The sequence below is a fragment of the Hakea prostrata genome, chromosome 1 (assembly GCF_041222555.1).
Source record: "Hakea prostrata isolate BN-2017 chromosome 1, UWA_Hpros_2, whole genome shotgun sequence".
NCBI classification, from domain to species: Eukaryota; Viridiplantae; Streptophyta; class Magnoliopsida; order Proteales; family Proteaceae; genus Hakea; species Hakea prostrata.
The window spans coordinates 1,444,933-1,472,090 of record NC_142600.1 but is presented as its reverse complement, the minus strand read 5'-3'; the positions used below and the strand labels follow the sequence as shown (position 1 = coordinate 1,472,090).

The window sequence follows — 27,158 nt, the reverse complement described above, 5'->3', positions numbered from 1 at the left end:
AAAGTAGAACTCAAGGAGTACCTAATTCCCATCCCTCATCTTGCTCTTTCCTCTCCAAGACAAGCACTGCCACTCTACTGCTGTGATAATCTGGATGCCACTGTTTCTGATCCACTCGCCCAACAATAAACTCCTCCATTGCAGCATCCAAAAAATATTGAAGAACAACATCTGCCAGAGAAAATTCATTTATATGAAGAAAAAAATCCCCACCTGTTGGGGGGGGGGGGGGGGAATAAAAAATGCTCTCAAGCCTAAAAAAACAGAGAAAGATTCTAACAGACCATTTCGTAGTTCACCAGCCAATATGATTGTTGTCTGAGTTCTACATAATTTCTTTAGTGTTGCCAACAGATCTGTTACTGCCCCTTCACTGTAGATGACATCAGATCCGAGTACTGAAACATAGAAATACTAACAGAATTATACTCCAACAGCAATCACTTTCAATTTAAACCTGGAGCAGAAAGCAAGAATCACAAATCATTTGAACTTTCAAATAAGCTTTCCTAAACTTTGAAAATTTTCTCTTCCTAACTGCATAGTCAAGTTTAACAATCTCAATGGTTTTGAAGTTGAGCAATAATGAAGATGCTCACCGTACTCCCAATGCAACAAACATCATAGTGGCGAGATCACCCCCAGCCCTTTTTTTCTTCTTTCTTGGTCCAGCAAGGGGATCAACCAATCCAGGAACTAACCTGATTTGGAAGTCTCATTTTATTACAATCTTTTCAATTACCAGATAAGGCACCGCACTGCAGTTGTGAACCGTAGTGACAGGAAAACTTTGAAGTAGGATGTAACAATTTGTAGGTTCCTATAGTGAGAACCTAGCTAATTCCAATTAATTCCTCTGGCTTTGAGCATCCCTAATTCATGTTTTAAATCTTTGTAGAACTGCTACTATGAAACAAAATTTCCTTTTGAATAAAAGAATGATAATGGTATTTTTTAGGGCGAAATGAATGTTCAAAAAATTATTGCATTAAAAATAAGAAATATCAGAAAACAGAAAAACCTACAAGACTTGATATTGAAATTTCCTATTTTCCCATTAGAGTTTTCAAATAATCATAACTCTTCAGGATTTCAATAGTTATAATGTCAAAAAGCATTACATGAAATCCCAGTCCTATTGCAGCCACCAAGAGCAAACAGAATATGTTATTGTAACCATCCAACATTTGATATCAAAATCACTACCCTTTGTGAAAATTTGATACTAGAATAATTAATATATACAGTTTGCAATATAAGTAGGACAAGGATTACCATAATCAGGAAGAGGATCAGTTAAATCTGAGTCAAGATCATCGCCCCATATGAGCTCCTTCACAGTTGCAGAGAAGAACCATTAGTCTTTAAAACTAGACAAGAAGACATCGGTTAAGCAGATAGAAAGAGAAATTAGAAAACTAATATCCTTCTTGAACAGAGGAATACTCTGATACAGATTGCTCATTATTATTAGACATTAAAAGTTGAAGAAATTAGATTATAATACCCTACTAGTCCACAGCCGGCACCCAATTCAATAACCTTCTTGCCTTGAAGAACAAGCTTCCCTGAGTCCACAGCTTGCTCCAAGAACTTCCCTACAACAATGCCACTGTCCCACATCACTGCTCCAGTTACCCCTGGTGTGCTCTACAAGTTCATAACCACTAAAAAGAAGAGAAACTTAAGAAATTTCAAATTTTGTAAATAGATTCAATGAAGACTTTATTACATCAATCACATACAGGTAAAATATCCCAAAAAATACCACCAGCAACAGCAACACTAGAGACGCACAGAACTACCCATTAAAAGACTATTATCATCTTCATCAGAGTTAAGCTAATTATCTGAATTTGGCCCAATGAATCCATCTGGTATTATTGGGTTTTTACAATGGTTCACGGGTATATAACCTCCTTCAATAGTAATCATTTTCAGGTTCCTAAACTCAGAAAGCTGTCAGGGTTACATCACAAGAAAGTAGTAGAGCCAAGGTAGCAAAAATATTGGAAAAAAAAAGGACTAAAGTGTTCGATTTCAAAGCATACCATGGACGAAGGCGACTGAGAAATAGTGAGACGATGCCCACAAGCCACCAATGATGCCCACAAGCCTCCAATTCAAGTTTAAGAGAAGATTGGCATACAAAGGCATTTTGCTTAGATAGGGTTGGTTGCTGAATCGCCCACAACACAAAGATCTCCTCTGACGAGTCCTGAACGAGTCGAACTGGGTCTCCATAGGAACCTATCTTGACCAGAGTCTCAATTTCTTCTTCTCCATCGGAGACCACCATCACTGAATCCATTATGCTGCGAACTTCTCAGTTCAGGGTCTCAACCAGGTGCCGTGACACCGATTTGGCTTCGGTAAGAACAAATTACGCAGAACCAAACGGATGAAAAACCTTCACGGAACTGCAAGCAAGAGAGGAACGCGAACCAGATGGAAGAGATGAGCGAGTTCAGTAGCTGCGAGAGCGAGTTCAGTAGTTGCGATGGAAGAGAGGAACCTAGCTGCGACGGAACAAACTTCGCGAACGAGAACGAGAAAATGATTCACGATGGTTTCCAACCCCTATTTATACGTGGGTTCCAAAAGGTGAGTCTATTTGGAAACCACCTCAGGAGGTGGTTTCCAAGTGATCCTAAATTTGTGTGTTAAAAGTGGATCCTAGCTGAAGCTAGGTTCCGACTCAACTTTCAACCAAACACAATTCTTTCTCAAATTTCATGATTCTCTGGAATCTAATTCCAGGGAAACGCAGAACCAAACGCCACCTAAAGTGTTTTCTTTTTTATCATGCTAACAGGTTATTAGTAAACAAATTTTAATGCTAAGATGAGCTTCTTGCATTGATCTTACCCTTTTTATTGGCGGGAGGGTTCAGTTTCTTTGTATTCTTTTCATGTGGCATAAGACTTTCGATATTAGATTTTAAGTTGCTTTTATTCATGGAATATTTGTTTCAGAAACGTCTGGTGGTTTTTGGTGCTGTTGCTAATCTGACTTATTGATGATGACAATGGTTATTTTTCCTTGTACTACCTTGGTATCTACATAAGGGATCATGCTGGTGGAAATGAGAAAATGAAGCTGTTGGTGCCTGGAATCAAGGTTTATGGTGGTTCAATAGACAATGTTGAGGGGTGTACTGATCAACTGGATAATGGTGATAAGCTGACACTAGGAGCTGAAATCCATGTCTTGTCACTTCATACACCTTGGTATGTTTACTATATTTCCATCCAACTGTATCACATGCCAAAAATATGCTTTCTATCTTAGAATTTTTTTTGTTTGAATGTATTTGCCAATTAGGGAACTGCTGCATAAGGCAACTGCCTTTTTATATTCACATGGCAGCATGGTGCTCCCACCCCCCCCGGGCCTTCTTTCTCTCAGCTTTGTGGGTGGAAATTTGTCATGTATTTAGCATGAGGTGGCTTACTTGGCACTCAAGTTGTATGTCGTGTCTAAATTTACACCCCAACTCAAGCACCTAATGGCCACATATTTGACTGCCATCTTGTATTTTATGTGCATAAATATTAACTTTTTGATGTCAAACACATTCAGAGAATATGTTTTTATTTTTGGATATTCATATATCCTCATTGATATCTGACACCAAACAGGACCAGGATAAGAAGTTAAGAAAATGATTAATATTCTTTATCCTGAAATATTTTTTAATGTGATTTTCACATTTAAGCTTACCTCTTCCATGATTGCATTTAAATAATGTCTAGAACACACAACCAGAATTTCAGGTAAATCATTAAAACCCATTAAAATGTATGCATATTGATTTATTTACTATGAAGTCATTTTCTCACTCCCCTTTCAGGATTGGATTGATTATGTTTATGGTCTATCTGAAAAATGTTGGATAGTCATTTTAGTTAGTTGTGCTTGTATTTAAATGTGAATATATGGTAAGCTAAAGTATTTTCTCACATGGAACCAGATGGATACTTGAGTATATTTTTCCATGGTGAACAAACAGTCAGCCATCAAGATCTCGGTCGAGATATGCCATTTTTTGGGCGTCAACTCAATAGCCCATCTCAGTGGGTTTTAGGGTCCCAGTTGGGCTAAAACTTGGTATTTAGTCTATTTAAGTTGTCAATATTCAAACTTGTGGAGTTTATAACCTTTGGTCATTCTAAGTAAAGAGTAAGAAACACGGTGGGTGGGTGGGTGGGAGGGTGTGGGTGTGGGTGGGGTGGTTTATGGGATCCATACCTTCTCAACAACATATTTGAGCTTAAAAGTTAGGTACAACCCCGTAGTCAGTGATGAGAAAAGGCTGCCATATTCCTCGTTCAAGAAAAACCGGTACCAGACAGGTGCTGGTAACAAAGCACGATACGGCAGCAGAAGATACTCAAGTAGAGTTAGCATTTGAACCTGGATAAACCAAGCAAGGTTTAAACAAACCATTAGGCAGTTCAAAACAGAAACCTATGATATGAGATGGTGATAAGCTGTCTATTCTAAGACAATACACATGATATACTACCTAAGAAAAGCCTTACCTGCCTACGGTAATTCCGACGTCTATTGTTCTCGTAATACATCAGGAGAATACATTTCAAAACCATAGCTGCCTGCCGCACCATCGTGTCCGAAAAAATAAACCAATTCCAACTTAATGCTGCGAAGACTGTAAAGATCAACACACTGACCTGAAACAATAAAACTAGAAATGGGAAAACTACTCAGGTAAGCTCCATAAAAACTAGAACCCCAAAGATCAACACACTGACCTGAAACAATAAATTTGTTCCACACTGTAAAGAAGAAACTTCTAACAGGCATGTAAAGTTATTGATTTATTGGGAAAATTTCGGGACACCCCAAGATGATTCGCAAAAAGCACAAACACCCCAAAACTATACCAAACTGGCAATGACCCCCCAAGATGTCTCTTAAAGCTGCACAATAGTACACTCTCTTAGAAAATTCTGTGAAGTCACTGTTAGATAATTTCATAATTCCTAAATTACCTTTAATCCCTTGTGACTTTGCAGTGTCACCTTAATGAAATAGAACTGTAAACTTCATCTTCTTTCTTCCTCCATTAGTTCCTTCTTCCTTCCTTCCTTCATCATTTTATGTCATGAACATGTAGAATAATACAACTAAGGGTATATTCATCATTTCGTCTAACAAATGGTTATAATAGAAAAGGAGGTGACTGCCAATTTGGCATAGTCTTAAGGTCACTGCAATTTGCCAACTATCCTAGGGTGCCTTTGAAAATTTTCCTTGTTTATTCATTTATTCAGGGATATTAGGTATGCGAGATAATTTTCTCGTGGGGTCTCCACAAGACCCTGAAGTCCGTCAAAATAGGGAGGCCTACCATAATGCATGCACAAAAAACTATGGAGGAGTAATCAATCAGTTGGAAAGTTAGGAGACTGAACTCTGCGAATCGTTGTGATCTGTAGTGATTATAGGCCTACAACAACATCAAAACTTCTTTCACCCAGAAGAGGTGGGCATGGGATTATTTTCTTTCCTCATCTTATAATATCCCTGTGACTTTACCTTGATTCAGAAAAGAGAGAGTGAAAAAAAACTCCATACCATTTACCATGATCAGAATGTGACAATCCTAAAATGCCAGGGCCATCCCTTCCATCATAACAAAACTTACCCACATCAAAACCCTTTTGTCTATTTTCTTTACATGGATCACTGATTTAGCTATTCAGGAGAACTGCATCCAAATTGATTTTAGTTGATTCTTAGTATTCGGCTAAGGTGGAAAGGTGGGCCTTTGACTGGCTTCTGGATTTTTAAACTTCGGTTAGACTTGAGAGTCAAGTTCCTTCTTTCTATATACAGCTAGCGGTAAAGAGGGAAAAGCAGTTGAAATTAGAAGGGCGATGTTGGAGCTCAAATTAGAGAAGCGATTGGGGATCCGATATAGTCAGATTGTTTGGAGGTGGTGGGCTCACTAATTAAAGATCTTCACCTGGCCCATCATCAATCCAACCTATTTGTTTGGATGAGTGAAAAATGGGTAAATATTAGTTACCTCCCCTCTTGAGGTTGGTCATATGGCATTTGAACCCCCTCTTAGTTGGAGTATCAAGCATCTCCCTTCTATTAACTTTTCCAATTAAATTCTATTTTTAACATTACATGTTTCTTGGAATCCCAAATTACCTTCAATTGAAAAAGTATTTTAATTCTACATAAAAAAAAAGATATTTTAATTTAAACCCTAATTATCTTTTTTTTTTCACCCCCAAATTACCTTCAATTATTTTAGTTATTAAACCCAAAAATATCATTAAGTTCTTTAATCTAGATGTCTCTTTTTAATTAGAAAAGAAGAAATAAATGAAGTTAGTAAAAAAATTGAGATATCTTTTTAGTTAAGGATAGTTTGGGATTTTTTTTAATGGTAAAAGTATAATTTAACTGAAAAAAATAATAGAAACGACGTGTTTGATATCTTTGCTGGTAAGAGAGGAAGTGAAGTTATCAAACTAAAAGGGGATCCATGCCATTTGATCAACCAAGAGGGTAGGTAAGTGATACCAATAAAATATTTATTTATCAAATAGAGAGGAAGAAAATTCGAGTGGGGTGGGGGGAGGGAAGAGGTGAGTGCAAGAAGAAGGCATATGGCAAAAACATACTAGATCAAGAAGGTTCGCAACAAAAGCAAAATAAGAAAAGAAACTAAGCACAATTGGCTGAGACTAAAGGACCTAGACAAATTCACAAACTTATATTTCATATTTTCATCATTTTTTCCCATAAATTTTGAGTTCAACAATAAAGTCCTTGTCAAGGAGGTGACAACCTTTAGTAGATCGACAACTTCTTTGGCAGTCTTGAAGCAGAAGAGAAGAGTCCTTACATAGTGTGTTATGAATTACCCATATCATGGTCTCATACCATACCCAACCAAGAAACTACTGCATTCCCTCCCATGCTGGCCACAGCCTCTGCCGCTGCTGCTACTTTCCCCGTGTCAGAAATCACCCAACACCTTCCCTCTGCCAGATTCCTGATTATTTATTTCTCTTTCTGTTGGATGTCGATGTGAAGATAGGGTTTCAAATTCTACAATTTTGACTGACTTTTTGATTTTCGATTGGTTTTCATTTCAGATTTTGATTTTGAATGGAAGGAAGGGTTTCGATGAATACTCGGAAGAATAAGCATGCCACCTGAAAATTTGATTGACTTTTTGATTGTTTTTCATTTTAGATTTTGATTTTGAATGGAAGGGAGGGTTTTGATGATTACTCGGAAGAATAAGCATGCCACCTGATTTCAGGAAAGCAAGTAAGTTCGTCTTTATTTTCATTTTTGGGGAAGAAATTAATTTAACCTAGGTCTAGGTTGTGGGTAAATTGGTATTTTTCCTAAACTTAAGGTTAGCCCAGAAAATTCCAGTAAAGGGCAATGGCTGAGACAGAAGGTTTTGGGGTTATTCTAAGGCTCAATAAGTTGCTGGACTTGGGGATTCATGTCTGAAATTGATCAACTTTTAAGGTTTTGATTGAAAATTCGGCAGAAACTCCACTAAGAAGATGAATTACAGAATTTTTCACGTTGAGATAGATAGGGCTGCTTTGGGTAGATAACTATAGGAAAAGATTCTACAGCTTGGGACAATCCTAGGAGAGGTTGGAAAGGGGCTAAAGGGGCTAGGAATCAAGGCAGAACTGGGGGGGAGATATGCTGTATCACAGGGAAGAAGGAGGAAGGGGGATGGGCTGATCTGGTTGAAACTGATTTTCTAGGTCAAGGCAATGGGGGAGGTTGCTGTACTTACTTGTAGACTAACAAGGATTGCTGGAACTATTGTTCGAGTCATTTCGTCCATAACGAGGGTTTCAGTTTTGAGAAATCCATCGAGTAATCTGTTAGCTTCCCCTTCGGCAAAAAAAAAAACTGATACTAAAGAAACGAAACCTCCCTTTTCTTCAAGTTTAGAGAGATTACATACTTATTGATCTACACGTAGGAAGATGTACATTATAGTTAGACACAAAACTCTAAAAACAATAAACAAAAACTGCACGATTTTGATTAAGAACCAAACTTAGGTAAACAGTATACAATCGATTATTCAAAAAAAATACTCAATTAAAATATAAAATATAAAATATAAAATAAAATAAAACAAATGAGAAGTTAGACAAACATGGACTTTATTTGATCATTTCAACTTAAGAGAGTTGTCACGAAGTAATGATCAGATTTTATCATTTCCTTGAGTAAATACCTGATTTTCCATTGTCCCTCTCTTCCAGCCTACAAACTACTTAAAAGGTTGAATGGATTCGATGATACAAGAGAAAATAACAAACCTATTGGCCTTTGTCCCAATTTCTAGCTATTGTTCTGATGTCATAGTCAAAGATTCGGACACTCATATGGATACTCTTTTGCTTTCAATTTTCTAGCTAAGATGAAGTCTATTTCAGCGTTCACTAATTTCTTCATTCTTAAGACTTATTTAATCTTAGTAAACAGTATATTATGCAACTTGCATTCTATCACAAATTATAAAGTTTTAAGGTCATGAAAGCATAGAACATTAGACCCAAGGAGGGAAATGATAGAAGAAATATACCTCTGGAGCAACCTCGTTCACTTCTTGACTGCCTCTGAATTTTTTTAGGAGGAAATTTCCTTCGTTGGGCAAAGAAATAAACTTGGTCCTTTTAGAGTTTACGCTTACGAAAAGATAAAATAGATAAAATAGACACAAGGAGGGCAAAGAAGACAAGAATATTTGGAGAGCACTCCAATCCACTCCTTGGAGAAAAAGTTCAATTGATGAATCTCAACAGGATGCATTGGTGAAGCTGTAAAACATCTTCATGGTAACTCCTACCACACCATACCATGGTGATTCAATTCCTGCAGTCCAAGTGGTGAAGCATTACTCATATCAATATCCATTTTCTTATTTCATATGGAAAACAAAAGGGGTAGAAAACTCTGTTCACGATAATATTTTGTCCACACATGCAATCTTGCTGTGATGATCTCACACTAGCTTTACTTGGGTTGAGATCAATTCTACATTACATGGTTAGAGACTCAACATGATACTCCAAAAAAATTGACGGAATGAATGCCATAATGTTAGCATGATAATCAAGATATTACCTTAGCACTGACAAAATCAAAATGAGGGAGTGTGAAACCTCTTACCAGATCAACATTAGGTATATCATGCCCACGAGCAGCAACATCTGTAGCAACTAAGATATTAAAGTGCCCATCCCGGAAGCCTGAAAGTGTCCTTTCCCTCTGATTCTGCGATATATCCCCATGCAAAGCCTCACATATAAAGCTACGCCCCATAGCATATGCCAACTTATCAGCATCAGGTTTGGTTTGGGTGAAAACAATACATTTGCCTCCTTTGGCATGTTCCTAACAAGGACCGATGGGCAGCAATTGAGGGAAAGGACGGACATCAATTGAGATACTAAGAGCAACTAGTAAATTAGTGAAAGCTTGCATCACACTCCCAAAGCAAGGCAATCTGATTCAAGAAAATAAGTGGAGTGCACAGAAAAAATTCTGGAATGATACCGTTACTAGAGGACCAATAATTGATGCCTTCCCATACATGTCTGCTGCTGTTGAATATAGAGTAATCCCTTCCGCCAGCTTTCGATCAGAATCCCCAACCTGCTTAATAATACCCATTAGTTTTCAATCATGAAAAGTTTGGCAGCGTAACATAATTCATCTAAAAAGGTTTCTTGAATTGGGTATGTGTTATTTCGCCTTTGGGGGGGGGGGGGGGGGGTCTGTCCACAGAAAGCAACTATTTGAGTTGGTACGTTAGTTGATGGGTCTGGGGTTATATGTCAACTTGTATTTGGTCCGTTAGGAATCTTTGCCTCAGAGGGAAAGGGTATTTTGGTCTACTGAAAGAACATAACAATAGTTGAGTTTGTACTTTTATGTACTACTACGAAGTATGAAGTGTGAAGCATGATATGATAACAAGGGTTTGATTGATGGTTTGAGGGCTGGTTAGTTGTGGTTCAGTATAAGGCTGGTTCATTTGGTCAGGATGGTTTTGGGTATTTATTTGCTGGACAGGGTTGGTAACTGGGTTGTAGTTTAAAGAAAAATTTGAAATGATAGGTAGAAGTTGGAGGATAGCTTGGGAAATATTCGACTGTCATAGAAGCTGGAGGGTAGAATTTTTTTTTGTTAATAAAATCTGGGTTTTGGAGGATGTTAACTAATTAGTTAAGGTCCATGTGGTGTTATTATTTATTTGCATAGGTGGCTGGATGTGGCTGTTGAAAAATATAATGTGTTTTGGGAAGTGTGAGACCAGAACTTGTTTTCTTTTCATAATGATGCTGCTGAGTTGGCATAGCTGGGGTTGAGGGATGTCCAAGGGTGTTGACCTCATTGCTACCTGCCGATTGAACACCGACCGTTGCCTGAGAAGACGCCTCATAATTTTTCTTTCAATCTCCTCCACACTCTAGATGATTTTCATTTCTGCCTTCTCGCGAGTACGACTATCTGGAACCAAACCTCTGATTTCCGGGCTAAGATTCCTTCTATTAAAATTAGGACAAGATTGCTCACTACAGCCAGGAACTTCTTTATGACGTCGTACATCATCAAACAAAGAGTTGCACCTCCGGCCTTCATAACCATTAAGACTACAACAATAGCATATCGAAGGGAGTTTTTCATACTTAATGGGAAGCTGCTGCACTGTTCCATCTTTTCTCTGTATTTTGTACCATTGCTTGATTGCTTGATTGGTTTGATAATATCCAGAAAAATCCTCAACCTGATAAATGCATCTTTCACTGCTCCTGTAGAAACTTTTATTATCATGACTTGATGTGGGCTCCCAAATCTGTTTTCTATCCTTGAAGCAAATTCTAAGTTCATTACTTGTTCTTCCGGAGCTTCATGGACCTGTAGCTAGAACCAGACATGTGTGAAACACCAGTCCTTAGTCGATCTCCATCATTCAAGAATAATTAGATTATTTGACACAGCCCATGGCCTTCAATCAAAACATTTCTAGAATCAAGTATATGTTTGAAAGATCCTTCTCTTGCATACTTACTTCAAATGGGAAATGTGTATTCCAGGCCTTCACAGGAGCTTTTCAACACCTTGACACCTATATGGTTTCCCTACCAGAATATGACCTATCAGAGTTAAATCCAAGTCCCTCTGGTTCTGTTTTTCTATGTTCTCATCCACCAGGAAAACCTCTTCATCAACAGGTTCCACCTTTCTAAATCCAGTTTTGAGTAATGAGAGAATAACAGGAAAAGAGTAGAAGTACTACTTGGAAACAGATAAAGGTGGGATTTCAGAATAACAAAGTTAATCACACCACTACAGGTGGAAAAGCACCACACTACTAGGAGGTGGAGAAAAGATAACTCACTGATGGTGAGAAAGAAGGTGAACCAACGCCTGAGACTGCCTTCTTCTCAATGCCGCTGGTTTCTCAGTGGGGTGTGGGTTCGTTTCATTTGAAAAGGTGTGTGTTATACTTGGTGGTGTTTTGTTTTGAAAGGGTGCATTCACTGGGGGAGGGGTAGGTTGGTTTGGAGGAAGGGTATTTTGGACCAGCAAAAGATTGCCATAACTGAATTGAGTTTTGACTTCTATATAGTATATAGTATAATAAATAGGAATCAGCTGTTCCTATCTGAGTCTGATTTATAATTGTCCTTTTGGCCTCTATTTAAACCCAACCACCCCACAACTGATGAAAGCACAACCAGAAGTTACTGTTGACACTACAATAATATAAACAGAGGAAACCTAGGAGATAATTTGTCACATTTGGTAGGCCCCTAGTCCAGCTTGCAAGGAGATATATTCAAATTTGGTGGGTCCCAACTTGCAAAAAGATAAAATAGGAACTATTTTCGTGGGAGTTTTAGAGATGATGTAGGATTTTGTAATTTATTTCATGGGATAATTATGTAATATTGTAATCAAATTTTTAATTCGGGTACAATATACGATATTTAGGATGAGTTTTAGCTAGTTTTAAATTCATAAGAATCCTAGTAGGATTAGTTATTTGTTAGTTTTAAACCAAGAGTCCTACTATAGTTGTTTTCATACTAAAGTATGTCTCTGGGCATGGAATAGAAAAAAAAAAATTCTCTCTCTCTCTCCCCTCCTCTCTTCTTCTTCTTCTTATGTGTTCTTCTCCCTCTTCTGGTCTTGCCCTTCTTCAAGTCTGATTCTTCTTAGATTTCCCCTTCTTCTCCCTATCTTCTTTATCCTTCTTACTTCTATGTTCTGTCCCACATTGCCAACCCAAAATGGGACAATACAAGTTAATTCCAGAGATTTTCACTCGTTCTAGTGTTTCAAGTTCCAAGAGAGGGTGTCTTGGCGTTTCAAGTCCAAGCCCTGGGATCCTTGGTGTTTAAAGTTCATGGTAGGTATAGGGATTTTGCATTTAAAACCCCGACCACCTGCTGATCTTGTGGATTCAGCCTAGACTTCCATTAATCAACCTTCTCCTTGGAGCGTTAGATCTCCAGCAAGGCATATTGCAGATAAGATCATCCCCACCCCCACCATTGTTTCCCCTTTTCTTTTATGTCCTTGAATTTGGATTGCCCAAGAAATCCAAAATTCCAAGTCAGATGTTCATCAATCTACCCATCAGATTTTTCCATAACAACCATCATCCTTAAATACCATTCACCTACCTTAATTCCAAGTCAGACCATTCCCACATCTCAAAACCCTAAAATCACATTTTCTTGAAATTTGAGTTCTTGTAACCCTAAAAATCAAGAACTTAGTGTCTCCGAAGTCCCAACTCACCATCCAAAACCTAACAAACTCCTACAACAGCTCCTATAACTACTCACCCACGTTCAGTCCTAGTGGTATCCTCATTCCATTAGCAAAGCCATATTTCTCCATCTCAAGAAAGCTAACCAATCTCAAGGATTTCGCCCCATGTGACAGGAACTCCTGAATTCTAATTAAAGAAACCTTTTGTGTCTCATCCTTGGAGATTCAATAGTAAACCCCTTACATCCATGAAAACCCCAAACACATCCCACTGAACCAACATAAAACCTCATTTGAGATCACCCCACTTTTACCCCAGCCCCATGACAAAATTTTCAATAAAAACCTTTCTTGTACCTATTTGAGTTGGTTCTGTTACGAGATCTTGATTAGTTGGCCTTCATGCAAGTAAGGCTACATCTAACTCTCTTGAACCTTGTTGAAGAAAAATGTTTATGTTAATAGCTAAAATAATACATGAACCAGGCAATAAAGGAGCAAAAATGATAAATCTAGAAGGCAGAAAAAGCCATGAAATTCTTAAGAAAGCCATGTGCCCATGAGCAGCTATACAAGCTTCAGTTCTAGATGTATAGCAGGAGAATTTGCTGAAAGGTTGATCAAACATGTCTATAGAAGCCAAAGTCAAACCCTTCCAATGGGGTAAAAAGTCGATCGGACAGACTAGATAACTCATACTCCATCCTTCAAGAATGCTACCTAAATTGCTAGATGAATTGTCCTGAACTATACTGAAGTTTTGAGTTTTGAGTTTCAACAAAATGATCATTTACAAACAGAAGATATAACAAGCAGTGAAGACTCTAGTAATTTAAATTTAGGACACTGAAAAGCACTCCGAAACAAAATTTATTTTTATTGCTAGAACATAGAGACAGTTGAACCAACCTTTTCTCGTATAAAATAGCAGAAACGACACTAGAAAAATTCTCCGGCTTCATATCCCTCTCTTCTCGAAGCTGATACAGTTTGTGACGGAAGACGAGTCGCTATAGCTTTGCAATCGAGAGAAAATAATAACCACAAAAGTTCCTTTACAAAAATTGAGATATAAACTAGGAGACCAAAGCGAGACGAGTAAGTGATTCTTACGAGTTTGAGCATCTGTGCCTAGCCCAGCGAGGCCAATATAAAGTTTGTCATGAATTTTGTAAATCCTCTGGAAATCGGTGGCAATGGTCCGAAGCCGCACACCAAGACGCCGATCACCGGCAATGGCAAAGCAGTTCTTGCCCACCATCGATCTCAATTGAGATACTAAGAGCAACTAGTAAATTAGTGAAAGATTGCATCACACACCCAAAGCAAGGCAAGCTGATTCAAGAAAATAAGTGAAGTGCACAGAAATTTTTTTTGGAATGATACCGTTACTAGAGGACCAGTAATTGATGCCTTCCCATACATGTCTGCTGCTATTGAATATAGAGTAATCCTTTCTGCCACTTTTCGACCGAATCCCCAACCCTGCTTAATAAGACCGATTAGTTTTTAATCATGAAAAGTTTGGCAGTACAACAAAATTCATCCAAAAAGGTTTCTTGAATTCTTTTTCCAACTTGTCTCTCCTCAATAAGAAATTAGATTTAATTAATCAAATAGTTGATATTTTAAGATACAACAACATCAAGAAGAGTGTGTTTCTTATCATTATATTAAGACACTAAAACACCTAGGAACTGATGATGATCATCGATAATTGATTAACTGAATATATAAATGATGCAAAGGAATGTGCACTCACAAGATCTATAGTTAATGGGATTGTTCAGGTACTTCTGCGTGAGCCTTCTTATCCAGCTTGGCATTGTAGCAGAGAACATCCTGCTTTGACGCTTCTGAGGTAACTTCTCTAATATTATTTCAACATCTTCATCAAATCCCACAGCAAACGTCTGATCTGCCTCAGCAAGAACAACAAACTGAACCTCCGACAATACCAGGGCACCTCTCTTTAGCAGATCAATAATGCCACCGGGTGTACCAACAATTATATCAACGCCGCAGTTAAGAGTTCTCGTTTGATGTGAAATTGGCCCACCTCCGTAGACACACAGTGTATCCAAGTTTGGTGCAGATTCAAGAAATTCCTTTCTCAACTTCCCGTGCAAGTTCTCTGGTCGGAACCAATACTATGGATAAAGGATTAGATGGATTCACTTCTTACTTCAATTTCAAGAACTCTTCCACTGCAATTTAATGCACATCAGACCTGACCAGAATTGGGTTATGGCTCAATTACCTCAATTCTACCACTCAAACACCAACGGATTATCAGGATGGTCCAACAAATGTGATTTTCTTTTTTAAGGATGACAATTTTATTGACATAAAAAAGAAAGGCTACAGACTCTAAATGTACAACTATAACAACCTATGTGATTTACTGGGATTTTTATTTGCAGCAGCCGATGCTGGCTGCTGTCAACGGTCTTGATCGCGCCACATGATCAAAATGTGATCGAATGGTTGAGAATCAAATAAGAGGACTTTACTTGTAAATACTATTTTTTTGTTTTTACATTTTAGTTTACTAATTTACAAAATCAGGCCCTCGTTTACCGACTCCCAAATCCCTACATATCCCTCACCGTCTGCCACCGCAAAAAGCCACCCCTCCCTTCTGGCAACCACCGCCCATCACCATCTGAGGTTGTCTGGACTCAAATCGAAATGCAGATCCGTTTGCAGTAAAATACAAACTTGAACCAGATAGAGTCGATTCTTCCTCAATCTTACCAACATGATGAAAATCCACATCTTTTCCACCATTCTGTGAAGTTGGATCTGTTTCAGAAAACTGTTCCTCTTCTGGAACTTCTTTAACACAACCTATGATCATGGATCGGACTCCTAGACATCATTGACGATGGTTTAGGAGACATTCTATTATGGTTTTTCCTGCTAGTAAACCATGAGGGAGGTAATGGAGAGCCCAGCTTTGTTTTGTTCAACTGGCCAAAATGGTCAGATCCAAATGGGCTCAGACCCAAATCAATCCAAAATAGGTTGTCCGATAGACTCATTTTCACTGAAAACAGGGTTCCGCATAACTTCACCAACAGAAATGCTCTCAAATCCTTTGAATATTTGTGCTCGCACCATTTCTATCGGAGCTGTTATTGTGCTCCATCTCGGTCTCAAACACATCCCTCACCTGTATAGAAGTAAACACACTAGAAAAGCAGGCAATTGTGAACCACCATGAGTTTCAGGTGTTTATTCATTAGCATCCATCCCGCCCTTTTCTCTTCTCTCCGTCACCGGAGAGATCTGCTTGGTCCCATGTCGCGCAAAGTCAGATAAATGAGGGTCTGATTTTTGTAAATGTATAACTTTTAAGCCCTTAAAATGTAAAAGAAAAAAAATATCATTTACAAGTAAATCCTTGTTATTTGATTCTCAACCATTCGATCACATTTTGATTATGTGACGCAATCAAGACCATTGGCAGCAGCCAGCATTGGCTGCTGCAAATAAAAATCCAATTTACTGAGGCCTAATCACAAGTTCTGTCAAAACACCACTGCTTTGGCTAATGCATCAGCTAAATACTGTGTCAATCTTAACTTCTAGGAGAAGAGATATACCATGCAGAAGAAAGGGACTTGGTGCTCCCCAAAAGAAGCAAATAGCATCAAGGACCACCGAGCACAGATCTCAGCAACTTAATGGCCAGAGCTGAGAGTTTTAGTGAGACTAGGATTAGGGTTTCTAGAGGTTGAAGACGAATTGCAGAAAAAAAAATTCTAAACTAATTGGGATGAAGGTCTATTGATGAAGATGGAAGTAGGGCTAAGACTAGGGAAGGGATGCGATCCTAATGGTGAAGTGAGAGGGTAAAATGGATTAAGAAATAGGATTTTAGTGGAGGCAGGGGTGCTCCTGTGCTGCAAGGATGAAGGAAGGGGGGGTGTTCTGCGCAAGGGTTAACGAGGGTAGGGGAAGGGGCTGGGGTTTCACTCACTTGATGGGGATGGAAGATCACTAGAAGGTTGCTGAAATTGACTCTCTCGGGTGCTTGTCGTAATCTTTAGACAAGAACGTATAATCTGGACATTGCAGAAGAATAAGAAAAGACTCCAAAAACCAGGTCGTGGGGATCTTTCCCATGACTCCAAGTCTTCCTTCAATGCTTGTTTTATGTTCATAATCTGATTTGTTACATGTAAGAAGGGCTATATTTAAAGCCTTTTACAATTGAAGGAAATCATACCAGGACTCAACAACTTGGACAAAAACTCAACAAGGAATTCTATTTGGATTGGAACTCCGTGTCACACTAACATTCAACTCAAAACAGCAAGAAAGGAATTCTGATTACAACTCTTAACAAAAGACCCTTGTGCAAGTGACTTCCTATTTTAAGAAGGAATCCAACTAAGAATGAAATTCTAACTAGGACTCCTAATGGGACAAGGACTCTTTCATAACTTACTAACCAAGGGCTCAAACTAAAAACAAAAAGTAGATCTAGACTCCTTGTAGAAAGTGGAGTGCAACTCTAGAGATCCCTCTCTAGCTGGGACTCCTAACCAGACTAGAACCTTTCAATAATTTGATCAAAACAAAAACAAAAACAAACTCAAAAATAAAAGTAGATGTAGACTCCTATCAGCATTCTGCATTTGAACAGCCTTACTGGGGGCTCCAAAAGAGGGGATAAAATGACCAAAATACCCCCGGTAAGGTTTGCCCAGCCACCACATGATTGGGCTGAATTTGGGTCAAAGTCTGAGGAGACCATGGTTGCCAATCCTGGTTACATCACTTAAGGGTAGATGGGTCAACATCCAAGTCAATGTCAATTCCCCAGCACCCACCTTGCATGATGTCTTCTTGCCTTCAGCGTATTGTTTCATCAAGGAACTTTAATCCATCAAATACCTCCAAAGGCAATACTTCAGCGTATACCATCTCCCTTGGCTGTGGTCGTGGTCGTGTATTAAGGGAGGTAGATTGAGCTCCACGGCTGTGTACCTTTTGTGGGAAGTTTGGTCGTCGAAAAGCTTGTTGGGCAAAACACGAAAAAACCTGAATTGGCTCATCAAGTAGCCAACAATGCAGTGTTCGACGGTGGTACTGACATAATCTAACCTACTGATACTACATCGACTTCCACATCAGGAGATTCCTCCAAAAGTCTACATGATGATGTTAGCCAACTCATGTGCCGTTTGCAAAATATTGAAGCATCCAATTCCACCTCTCATGGAACCTCCAAGTCCACCACAACATTGTCCTATGCAGGTACACTTGCCTTTTTAACTTACTTCATCCTTTCTGAGATCATTGATTCTGAGTATTCCGCTCATATGACAGGTAAGTGATCGTTGTTCATATTTTGCATCCAACCACCCTTCATACATTATTATTGCAAATGATACTTCCATTGCCATTTGGGAGACCAATAAAGTATCTTCTACTCCTTCACTTACTCCGTCATCTATCTTACATGTTGATTAGTTTCCATTTAATTTCTTATCTGCTAGCCAATTGACAAAAGCCCTAAATTGATCTGTATCCTTTACTCCTACAACTTGTGGTTTTTAGGGCCCTTCACACGAGAGGATGATTGGTGGAGGGTATGCCAAGGATGGACTGTACTACCTGGACTATGTAGCCCCTATAGCTGCTGCTTAACCTGGTACTTTACACTTTTAGTGGCACTGTAGGTTAGGGCATTTATCTCTACTGTTTCGGAGCGTGTGAGTTAGGTAAACACCACCGTGTTTCATATCCCACTTGCTCTATGGGTTTTAGCTAATCGTTATTTGATTTAGTCTATACAAAATGAGGACGTTTAATTTTTTGATTAGAGGGGGGGGGTTGAAAAGGCTAGTGAAGTGGAGGATGGTTCTCGATTTCATGCCCGTAATTGAGGAGGTAGAGGACTCACTCAAGTGAACGAGGATGGAGATAGAACAAGCACGATTACAAGCTTTTAGAGTTCAACGAAAAAAGGCATAGTTAAAGTCTCCACGCGCAAGCCATTAGACTTTTGGCACAAGAAACTCTCCTTTTAGGAGGTTAGAAGAGCCAATTTAGCAGACATGCATTTCTCGTTGATGGTAAGAAGGGGGTCAGAAAGATTAGAAAGGTGCTGGTATTGGATGAGGGAAAGGTGGAACCAACTTTTATGGGCAAGTTTTAAATTTTGAAAGCTTTAGGAAGGATGGGGGTTGGGGTAAAAAATTGAAAGCTTTGAAGCTGAAGGATAAAAGGGATTAAATGAAATCATTGCAAGGACATTGGTCAGGAAGGCCGGGGGGGGGGGGGGGAATCCACATGGATAAGAGGGAAAGAGGAGAGCTAGTGATCATTGATGAGGAACCGATCCAATTTACTAGCAAACAATTCCGGCTGGTTTATCGGTTTTGCCAGTTGTTTGGCGCTCTAGTCCAAGAAGGTCATTTATTCCGAGATCTTCAATACAGTGATTGAAGGCATTAACTGCATTGAGATCAAGGGAATTGGCCCCCAGTTTTTTGTGAGTGAAACCGACAAAATTGAAGTCGCCACCGACTCGTCAGGGGGCAGCAAAAGAAGAGGGCATAAGGGAGGAGAGCATATTACATAGTGAGATCTTGTCTGAGTTCGATTTTATAACTCAGCTTTCTCGGGCAAGTATTTTCTGTTAAATGGCTTTCATTCTATCCTTTGGTTCTCATCAAACATCGTTCAATTTTGGTTGAATTTGTTCTCATATTGTTCAAGCTGGATTTTGAGGGTGCACTAGAATAAGCTGTTATCTGGTAATCATAGACTTAAGGTTCTGTTTTTGGATTCCAATCCTTGAAAGGAACTATTAACACTTATTCTATCATGTATTTCTGTTTTTACTTCTGGAGTATCTCAGTCTATTAATGAAAAGAGAGGGGGGGGAGGGGGAGAGAGAGAGAGTATTGTTCTTTGCTGTTTTTCATTATTTAATGGACTATAAATCTTTAAACTTTGGCTTTTCTTCAGTTGAATATGTTAATTTTTGTTAACAACCTTGAATAAATCAGTCAAATGTACAAGATATTGTAACTGCTAAGCTTAGAATTTGGATTGGAAGCTCAGCAAAGTATTTAAATTTAAAACTTAAGCATGGTATCCTTCTACAAAGTACTTAAACATCCCATGTTAAGAGATGCCAGCAAGAATAGTGGAAGCTACACTTCAAATACTAATTTCTTGTTCAAAATATATAATTGTTATATCCACTAAAGCAAGTTGTAACTTTCAGATTTAGCTGTTGCTAGTTCGTCTCTTGGTACTTGTGTCGCTCACTCTGTTGTTGACTTGTATTGATCTGTTTCCAGCAATTTCCTAAACCATGGTGCTTTGTTCTTCTGTTCTTAGGTGACTGATAACTCTGTAACTTGTGCAACAAACAAAATCAAATTGTTTTGCCAATGGAAGTCTCATTTCCTCCATGCAGTACTTTATCATTCTATTTCTTTTCAACCTGCTCTAAAGTTTGTACTGTGCTTAATGTAGGACAACTGGCCTTCTATTTTGTTCGCAATGGCAGGTAGTATAGTTCTCTGCCTTGGAAACCTCTCAACACAATTCTGTTGGGCTTTTGTTGGTCTGTCAGAGACAGAGGTAGTCACTGCCAGCATAACCGTTGTAATAGGTATATTCACCTGAACCATCTTATGTTAGCTTCCAGTTCTTCGGAATTAACTAGCTGTTGCAACACACTAACACTGTAAATACTAATTTATATTGGTTAGAGCTAATATACATCTGTTCTTATCTTATTTATGACAGGCACGACACTTAATTACTTCTTAGATAGCCGAATCAACAATGCTGCAGTTCTTTTTCCTGGGGTTGGATGCTTCCTCATTGCAGTTTTCCTTGGAGCAGCAGTTCACAAGTCCAATGAATCTGATAATAAAGCAAAGCTTGCAGGACTTTCAGAATCTTCCAAGAATGGAACAGGGTATATTCTAGTCATATATGGTGGCAAGTTGTTTCATTTGATGTTTGCGGCATGGAATTCAATTTTATTATGATGTTTGATTGCATTACACCTATACCTTGTTATCTGATAATAAACATTGAACTGAATCAACAAAACTTCACCTTTCATCAGGGCCATAGAACTGTCAAAGTCAGAAGAATCTGTGGACAAAAAAGGTAAGTCTCTGGAGCTTCCATGCTTCCATACTTGATGTCCTAAGATATGATGGTAAACAGATCTTGACTTGTATGCTTTCTGAAAATTAAACACAATAGGGGACTTGGAGGATGGACATATTCCAGTAGCAAAAGCAAAATCTGGGACAGCGAACTTTCTCATAGAGCTTGAAAACAAAAGATACATCAAGGTCAGCGGTTCCACTACAGTGACCATTATTTCTTATTAATATCGCAAATTAATTTGAGTCAACAAACAGAAAAACTAGTAGCATGCGCACCTGTGATTTCCACTTATCTACAATCACTGATTCAGTTGAAGTTTCTCAAGTTCTAGTATTATGGTATACTTACAAGTTCTCTGTGTGTTTATCAAGACATCCATACAAACTCATTGTTGTTCTACAGAAGTATAATCCTGCACTATTCTCTGTTTTCTCCACATCAGTGAGGCTCTGCTGATGAAAATCTATAACTGACAGGTCTTTGGAAAGAGTAGCATTATTGGCCTAGGCCTAACTTTCTTTGCTGGAGGTTGTCTCTCCCTCTTCTCACCAGCATTCAATTTGGCTACAAATGACCAGTGGCACAAACTGAAACCAGGAGTTCCTCATTTGGTTGTATACACTGCATTCTACTTCTCAATCTCTTTCTTTGTCCTTGCTGTCATTCTAAATGTCAGCTTCCTGTGCTACCCACCCCTCAATTTACCCCAGAACGTCATTTAAGGCTTATCTGAATGACTGGAATGGTAGACAGTGGGCCTTTTTGGCTGGATTTTTATGTGGGTTTGCAAATGGTTTACAATTCATGGGAGGTCAAACTGCAGGATATGCAGCAGCTGATGCTGTGCAGGTTAGTACACATTTTGTGAATGTCGATATGAACTTATTTGAACTTAATTCTCTTTGATGACAGTGAAGTTACAACTTTTATTTGTTTGCAATAATACCAGGCACTGCCTCTTGCGAGCACATTTTGGGGTATACAGATGGAGAATGCAGGAAGTCATCCAAGAGAGCATACACATTGCTGGCGAGCATGCTATTCATGTTTATTGTGGCTGTGGGCGTGCTCATGGCATCATCAGGGCAACGAATGAATTGAAATAGTGAGAGCCAGAATCCTAGTCCTAGTCCATGTTAATGGATAGAAATCATGCATTATAGAAATACAAAATGTTCATAAAGGTTTTCACGAGGAAAGCTGTAATGTTAAATCAGATTGAGTGTTCCATCCAAAGCAAAAATGTACTACCACCACATTAAATGAACGAAATACCAGATGTATCAATCTTGTTCATGAACAAATTCATTTTCCATACGAAAATGCTCATTCGCAGTCTGAAAATCCAAGAAGGACCAACAACCAACCAACACGCCCCAGAAATCAAAACCTTCCAAAAAAGAAGCCAACCAAATACAGATGGGTGCTATCAAAAGCAATCATAGAGTTTCCTCTTCGATTCCTGAAGCTATTAAGCACAAGCAAAGAAAGATTCATGACGCACCTCATTAGTGTCTACTCGTTCCAGGTTGAATTCGGCCGAAAACACATGCAAATGGAAAAGAGAAGGTACTCGAAACCCTACCTAAGTGTGGGACGAGAGAGATGGGAAGGACCGAAATTCCTACAGAAAGGGGAAGGGCAGATCAAATCAAATAGGTTGTTGCAGCAACAGTGTCTAACCCTCGACCACCTTCTTTCTGCAACAAATGGGTACGGTAGAAGCAATCAATAGGGTTTTGTTTTGTTCTATTGTTAAAAGTTATAAGTAACCCTCACTCATTTTGAAACGTGAAGTACGGTGTTTCGCCGACTATTTCCGAATGGCGTTTTTCAAATATACGCGCCAAAAAGGGTTGGCGCTTTAGGGGTAAAAGAGTAAAATTAATCAAAAACACTTCTACACATTCAATCCATAACTTCGTGAAAAGTTCCTGGGTTGTTTGAGTTGAAAAAAAATTCCCGTAGTATAAGAATGCTAGAAATGAAGCCTTTTAAGATTTCCCTTTAAAGAACCCTCAGGTACGTTGAATTTGATGTGCACGTGCTCAAATATTGTGGAAAAGATACAACCTAGAATTTTCTAGTGCAATGGAGGAAACATCTCTTGTGCAACAGCGTGAAAAGTTCCTGGGCAGATTTCTGGCAAAGTTAGAATGCGAAGAACGTAGTCTTTCAATCTGCCACCATGCTATAATGGGCGTCTCCTGCAGTGTGATTCTTCTTGCTGATGGTTGGTGGTACGTACTCTAGCATTTAGTGAGCTTGCAGGGCAATGCTTTCGTAGTGCTACTTACCTTGCAGCTAATATGGGACAAGGTTTAAGATGGTCTACGCTTACTTTGAGATGGTGAAGGGCAGCCGCTCTTGTAAAGGACTGTTAAAATTGAAGAAGGTCAACTCTTAAATCATCTATTCGCCTCCAGAGGAAGCCATGAACTTTGGATCCTCCAAACTTCGAAAAAAAATTTCAACTCAACTTGCAATTTGTAGCTATAAATTGAGAAACAAATAGGACTTAGACTAGGAAACCTAATCATAAAAATTAGGACTCTACTTGACAAACAACCACTCACTTAAGAAAAGAACTCCACCATAATTTACTGCTGGAGAAATCTATACTAGGCCCCTAAGATTATAAATGACTTCTAGTTAAAGATCCACTTAAACTAGGGGATCCCAACACAGCAAGAAATCACACCTAAATAAGGGCTCGACAATAACTCGTAACCCACTAATCAAACAAGAAAATAAAAATAGATAGAGTCTCATCAACGAACAAAAATCTATGGGACCCATACCAAGGACACAACCATTAATGCAAAATAATATTGAAATAAAAAAAGAAAACCTAAGTCAGGGATCCTAGCGTTCGGAGAAGTAACCATAAGCCTTGTGGAGTCATAGCAAACTGTTTACATTTATTTCCTCCTTCTTGAAGCGCTCATCTCCTCGAAGGTCGTAGCTATCATTCGATTTTAACGAATCTGAATGAGATCTTCGGTGTAAACTCATCCTCGAATATCGATGTCAAGCAGCAAGAGAAACACAAGTGTTGCGTCTAGCACGATCCTAAAAAAACTCCCGTAGCATAAGAATGTAAGAAATGAAGCCTTGAAGCTTTCTCTTCAAAGAACCCTGAGATAAGTTGAATTTGATATGCACGTGCTAAAAGTTTGTAGTAGAGATTAAACCTGGAATTTTTAAGTGCAGTGGAAGAAACATCAATTGTGCAACTGTGTGTAAAGTTAGTAGGCAGATTTCTAGCAAAGTGAGAACGAGAAGAATGTAGTCTTTGAATACGCAAGCAAGACAAGGAAAACGTGCTAGAAATCTGTCATCATACTATCATGGGCATCTCCGGTGCCGTCTCCTGACGTGTGCTTCTTCCTGCCAATGGTTGGTGGTACATACTCTAGGGCGTAGAGAGCTTGCAGCCCAATGCTTTAAAAGTCTCACTTACGTAGTCGCTAATAGGAGGCTGGGATGATCTTCGCTTGCTTTGAGATGGTCGAGGGCAAGCTGCTCTTGCAAAAGACTCTGTTGAAATTTTGCGAGTCATGTGGGGGAGGGAAACACTAGTCTTGCGACCAGCACTATCCTTTAAAAAAAAAAAGTCCCGTAGTATAAGAATGCTAGAAATGAAGCCTTTAGGATTTCCCTTTAAAGAACCCTCAGGTACGTTGAATTTGATGTGCGCGTGCTCAAAGATTGTGGAAAAGATCCAACCTCGAATTTTCTAGTGCAATGGAGGAAGCATCTCTTGTGCAACAGCGTGAAAAGTTCTCGGGAAGATTTACGGCAAAGTTAGAATGCGAAGAACGTAGTCTTTCAATCTGCCACCATGCAATCTTACATGCTCCCGCGATGTGATTCTTCTTGCCGGCGATTGGTGGTACGTACTCTAGCGTTTAGAGAAATTGCGGGGCAATGCTTTCGATCTTGCAACTTACCATGCAGCTAATGCTGGGACAAGGTATGGGATGGTCTACGCTTACTTTGAGATGGTTAACGGCAGCCGCTCTTGTAAAGGACTCCTAAAATTGAAGAAGGTCAACTCTTAAATCATTTATTCGCCTCAACACGACAAGAAATCACACCTAAATAAGGACTCAACAATAACTCGCAACACTAATGAAACAAGAAAATAAAAATAGATAGGGTCTCATTAACGAACAAAAATCTATGGGACCCGGACCAAGGACACTACCAATAATGCAAAATTATATTAAAAGAAAAAAAGAAAAACCTAAGTCGGGGATCCTAGCGTTCGGAGAAGTAACCATAAGCCTTGTGGAGGCGATATCAAACTGTTTACATTTATTTCCTCCTTCGGAAGCGTTCATCTCCCGAAGGCGGTAGCTATCATTTGATTTTAATGAATCCTCCCGAGATCTTCGATGTGAACTCGTCCTCGAATATCGATATCATGTGGGCGAGAGAAACATAAGTGTTGCGTCCGGCACGATCCCGGATAACAAACTCCCGTAGCATAAAAACGTAAGAAATGAAGCCTTGAAGCTTTCTCTTATTAGAACCACGAGTTATGTTCAATTTGATATGCTCGTGCTCAAAGTTTGTAGAAAATATTAAACCTCGAATTTTTTAGTGCGGTGGAGGAAACATCTATTGTGCAACAGCGTGAAAAGTTAGTAGGCAGATTACTAAGTGAGAACAAGAAGAATGCTGTCTTTGAATACGCGAGGCAAGATAGGGAAAACGTGCTCGAAATCTGTCATCATACTATCATGGGCATCTCCGGTGCCGTCTCTGCCGTGTGATTCTTCCTACCGATGGTTGGTGGTACATACTCTAGGGCGTAGAGAGCTTGCAGCCCAATGCTTTCAAAGTCTAACTTACCTTGAAGCTAATCGGGGGACCGCGTTTGGGATGTTATTCGTTTGCTTTGAGATGGTTGAGGGCGGCTGCTCTTGCAAATGACTTGTTGAATTTGAAAAAGACGAACTCCCAAATCATATATTCGCCTCCAAAGAAAGCCATGACTTTGGTTCCTCCAGGACTCGGAAATTTTCTTGAATTCAACTTGCAATTTTAGTAGTTAGAGCCTTTATTTGTAGCATTAAACTAAGAAACGAATAGGACTAAAACTAGGAAACCTCATTAACTTCAAACCATCATTTTAATAATAATTAGGATTTGGACTTAACCACTCACATAAAAAGAGAACTCTACCATAATTTACTTTGGAAAATCTACTTAGGCTTCTCAAAGTAAAAATGACACCTAGTTAAATATCAACTCAAACTAGGGGATCCAAACACGACCAGAAATCCCACCTAAATAACGACTCGGCAATAAATCGCAACACACCGATCAAGCGAGAAAATAAAATTAGGTCTAGAGTCCCGACAACGAACTAGAATCCATGGCTAGGACACCACCAATCATGCAAAAGTACAAAAAAAACCCTAGTCGGGGATCCGAGGATTGGAAGAAGTAACCATAAGCCCCCGTGGAGCCGGGGTGTCAATTGGTACGGTTTCGGTAATTCGATCGATTTCGGTATGATACCAACTTTGAATACACAAAACCAGAATCGTGCCGTGCCGAATTTACACGTGCAATGCGGTTTCGGCATTTGCAAAAAAGGTTATGTTCTCAATGGGAACCAGACCTAGGACACCCCCAATCATTCAAAATTACAACAATACGCTAGTCAGGGTTCCTAGGGTTCGGAGAAGTAACCATAAGCCACGTAGAGCCATAGGAAACAATTTACATTTACTACCTACAAACTTGAAATTTTTTTTTCAACTCAACTTGCAATTTGTAGCCTTAAATTGAGAAACAAATAGGACTTAGACTAGGAAACCTAATTAACTACAAATCAACATTCTAATAAAAATTAGGACTCTACTTGACAAATAACCACTCACTAAAGAAAAGAACTCCACTATAAGTTACTCTGGAGAAATCTATACTAGGCCCCTAAGATTAACAATGACTTCTAGTTAAAGATCCACCCAAGCTAGGGGGTCCCAACACAACAAGAAATCACACCTAAATAAGGACTTCACAATAACTCGCAACACCCTAATCAAACAAGAAAATAAAAATAGATAGAGTCTCATCAACGATCAAAAATCTATAGGACCCAGACCAAGGACACCACATATAATGAAAAATTATATTAAAATAAAAAAAAAAAGAAAACCTAA

The 27,158-nt window shown here is 38.9% G+C and overlaps 1 protein-coding gene and 1 pseudogene across 2 annotated transcripts; one reads left to right on the top strand and one right to left on the bottom strand.

Annotated features, from left to right (window-relative positions):
- Positions 1-10: 10 nt before the first annotated feature.
- Positions 11-15,682, bottom strand: LOC149026511 (uncharacterized; annotated as a pseudogene). Its single transcript, XR_016173040.1, has 10 exons — positions 15,442-15,682; positions 14,585-15,002; positions 9,592-9,690; positions 9,205-9,429; positions 4,545-4,694; positions 4,252-4,416; positions 1,513-1,593; positions 1,276-1,333; positions 285-398; positions 11-171 (listed from the first exon to the last, which is right to left on the bottom strand). The product of XR_016173040.1 is annotated as an uncharacterized LOC149026511 (transcript).
- Positions 15,683-20,352: 4,670 nt separating this feature from the next.
- Positions 20,353-22,075, top strand: LOC149026510 (ureide permease 1-like). The gene is made up of 7 exons (XM_089153222.1): positions 20,353-20,464; positions 20,602-20,776; positions 20,930-20,973; positions 21,073-21,164; positions 21,456-21,650; positions 21,733-21,828; positions 21,929-22,075. Exons 1-7 carry the CDS (start codon positions 20,353-20,355, stop codon positions 22,073-22,075), a joined length of 861 nt encoding a protein of 286 aa, XP_089009348.1.
- Positions 22,076-27,158: the final 5,083 nt, after the last annotated feature.

Excerpts from the sequence above, each read along its gene's own strand:
- LOC149026510 (XM_089153222.1), top strand. The coding sequence starts at position 20,353 with ATGGCAGGTAGTATAGTTCTCTGCCTTGGAAACCTCTCAACACAATTC. Across the intron at positions 20,465-20,601 it reads CAGCATAACCGTTGTAATAG|GCACGACACTTAATTACTTC; the intron begins GTATATTCACCT and ends TATTTATGACAG. Across the intron at positions 21,165-21,455 it reads AAAACAAAAGATACATCAAG|GTCTTTGGAAAGAGTAGCAT; the intron begins GTCAGCGGTTCC and ends TATAACTGACAG.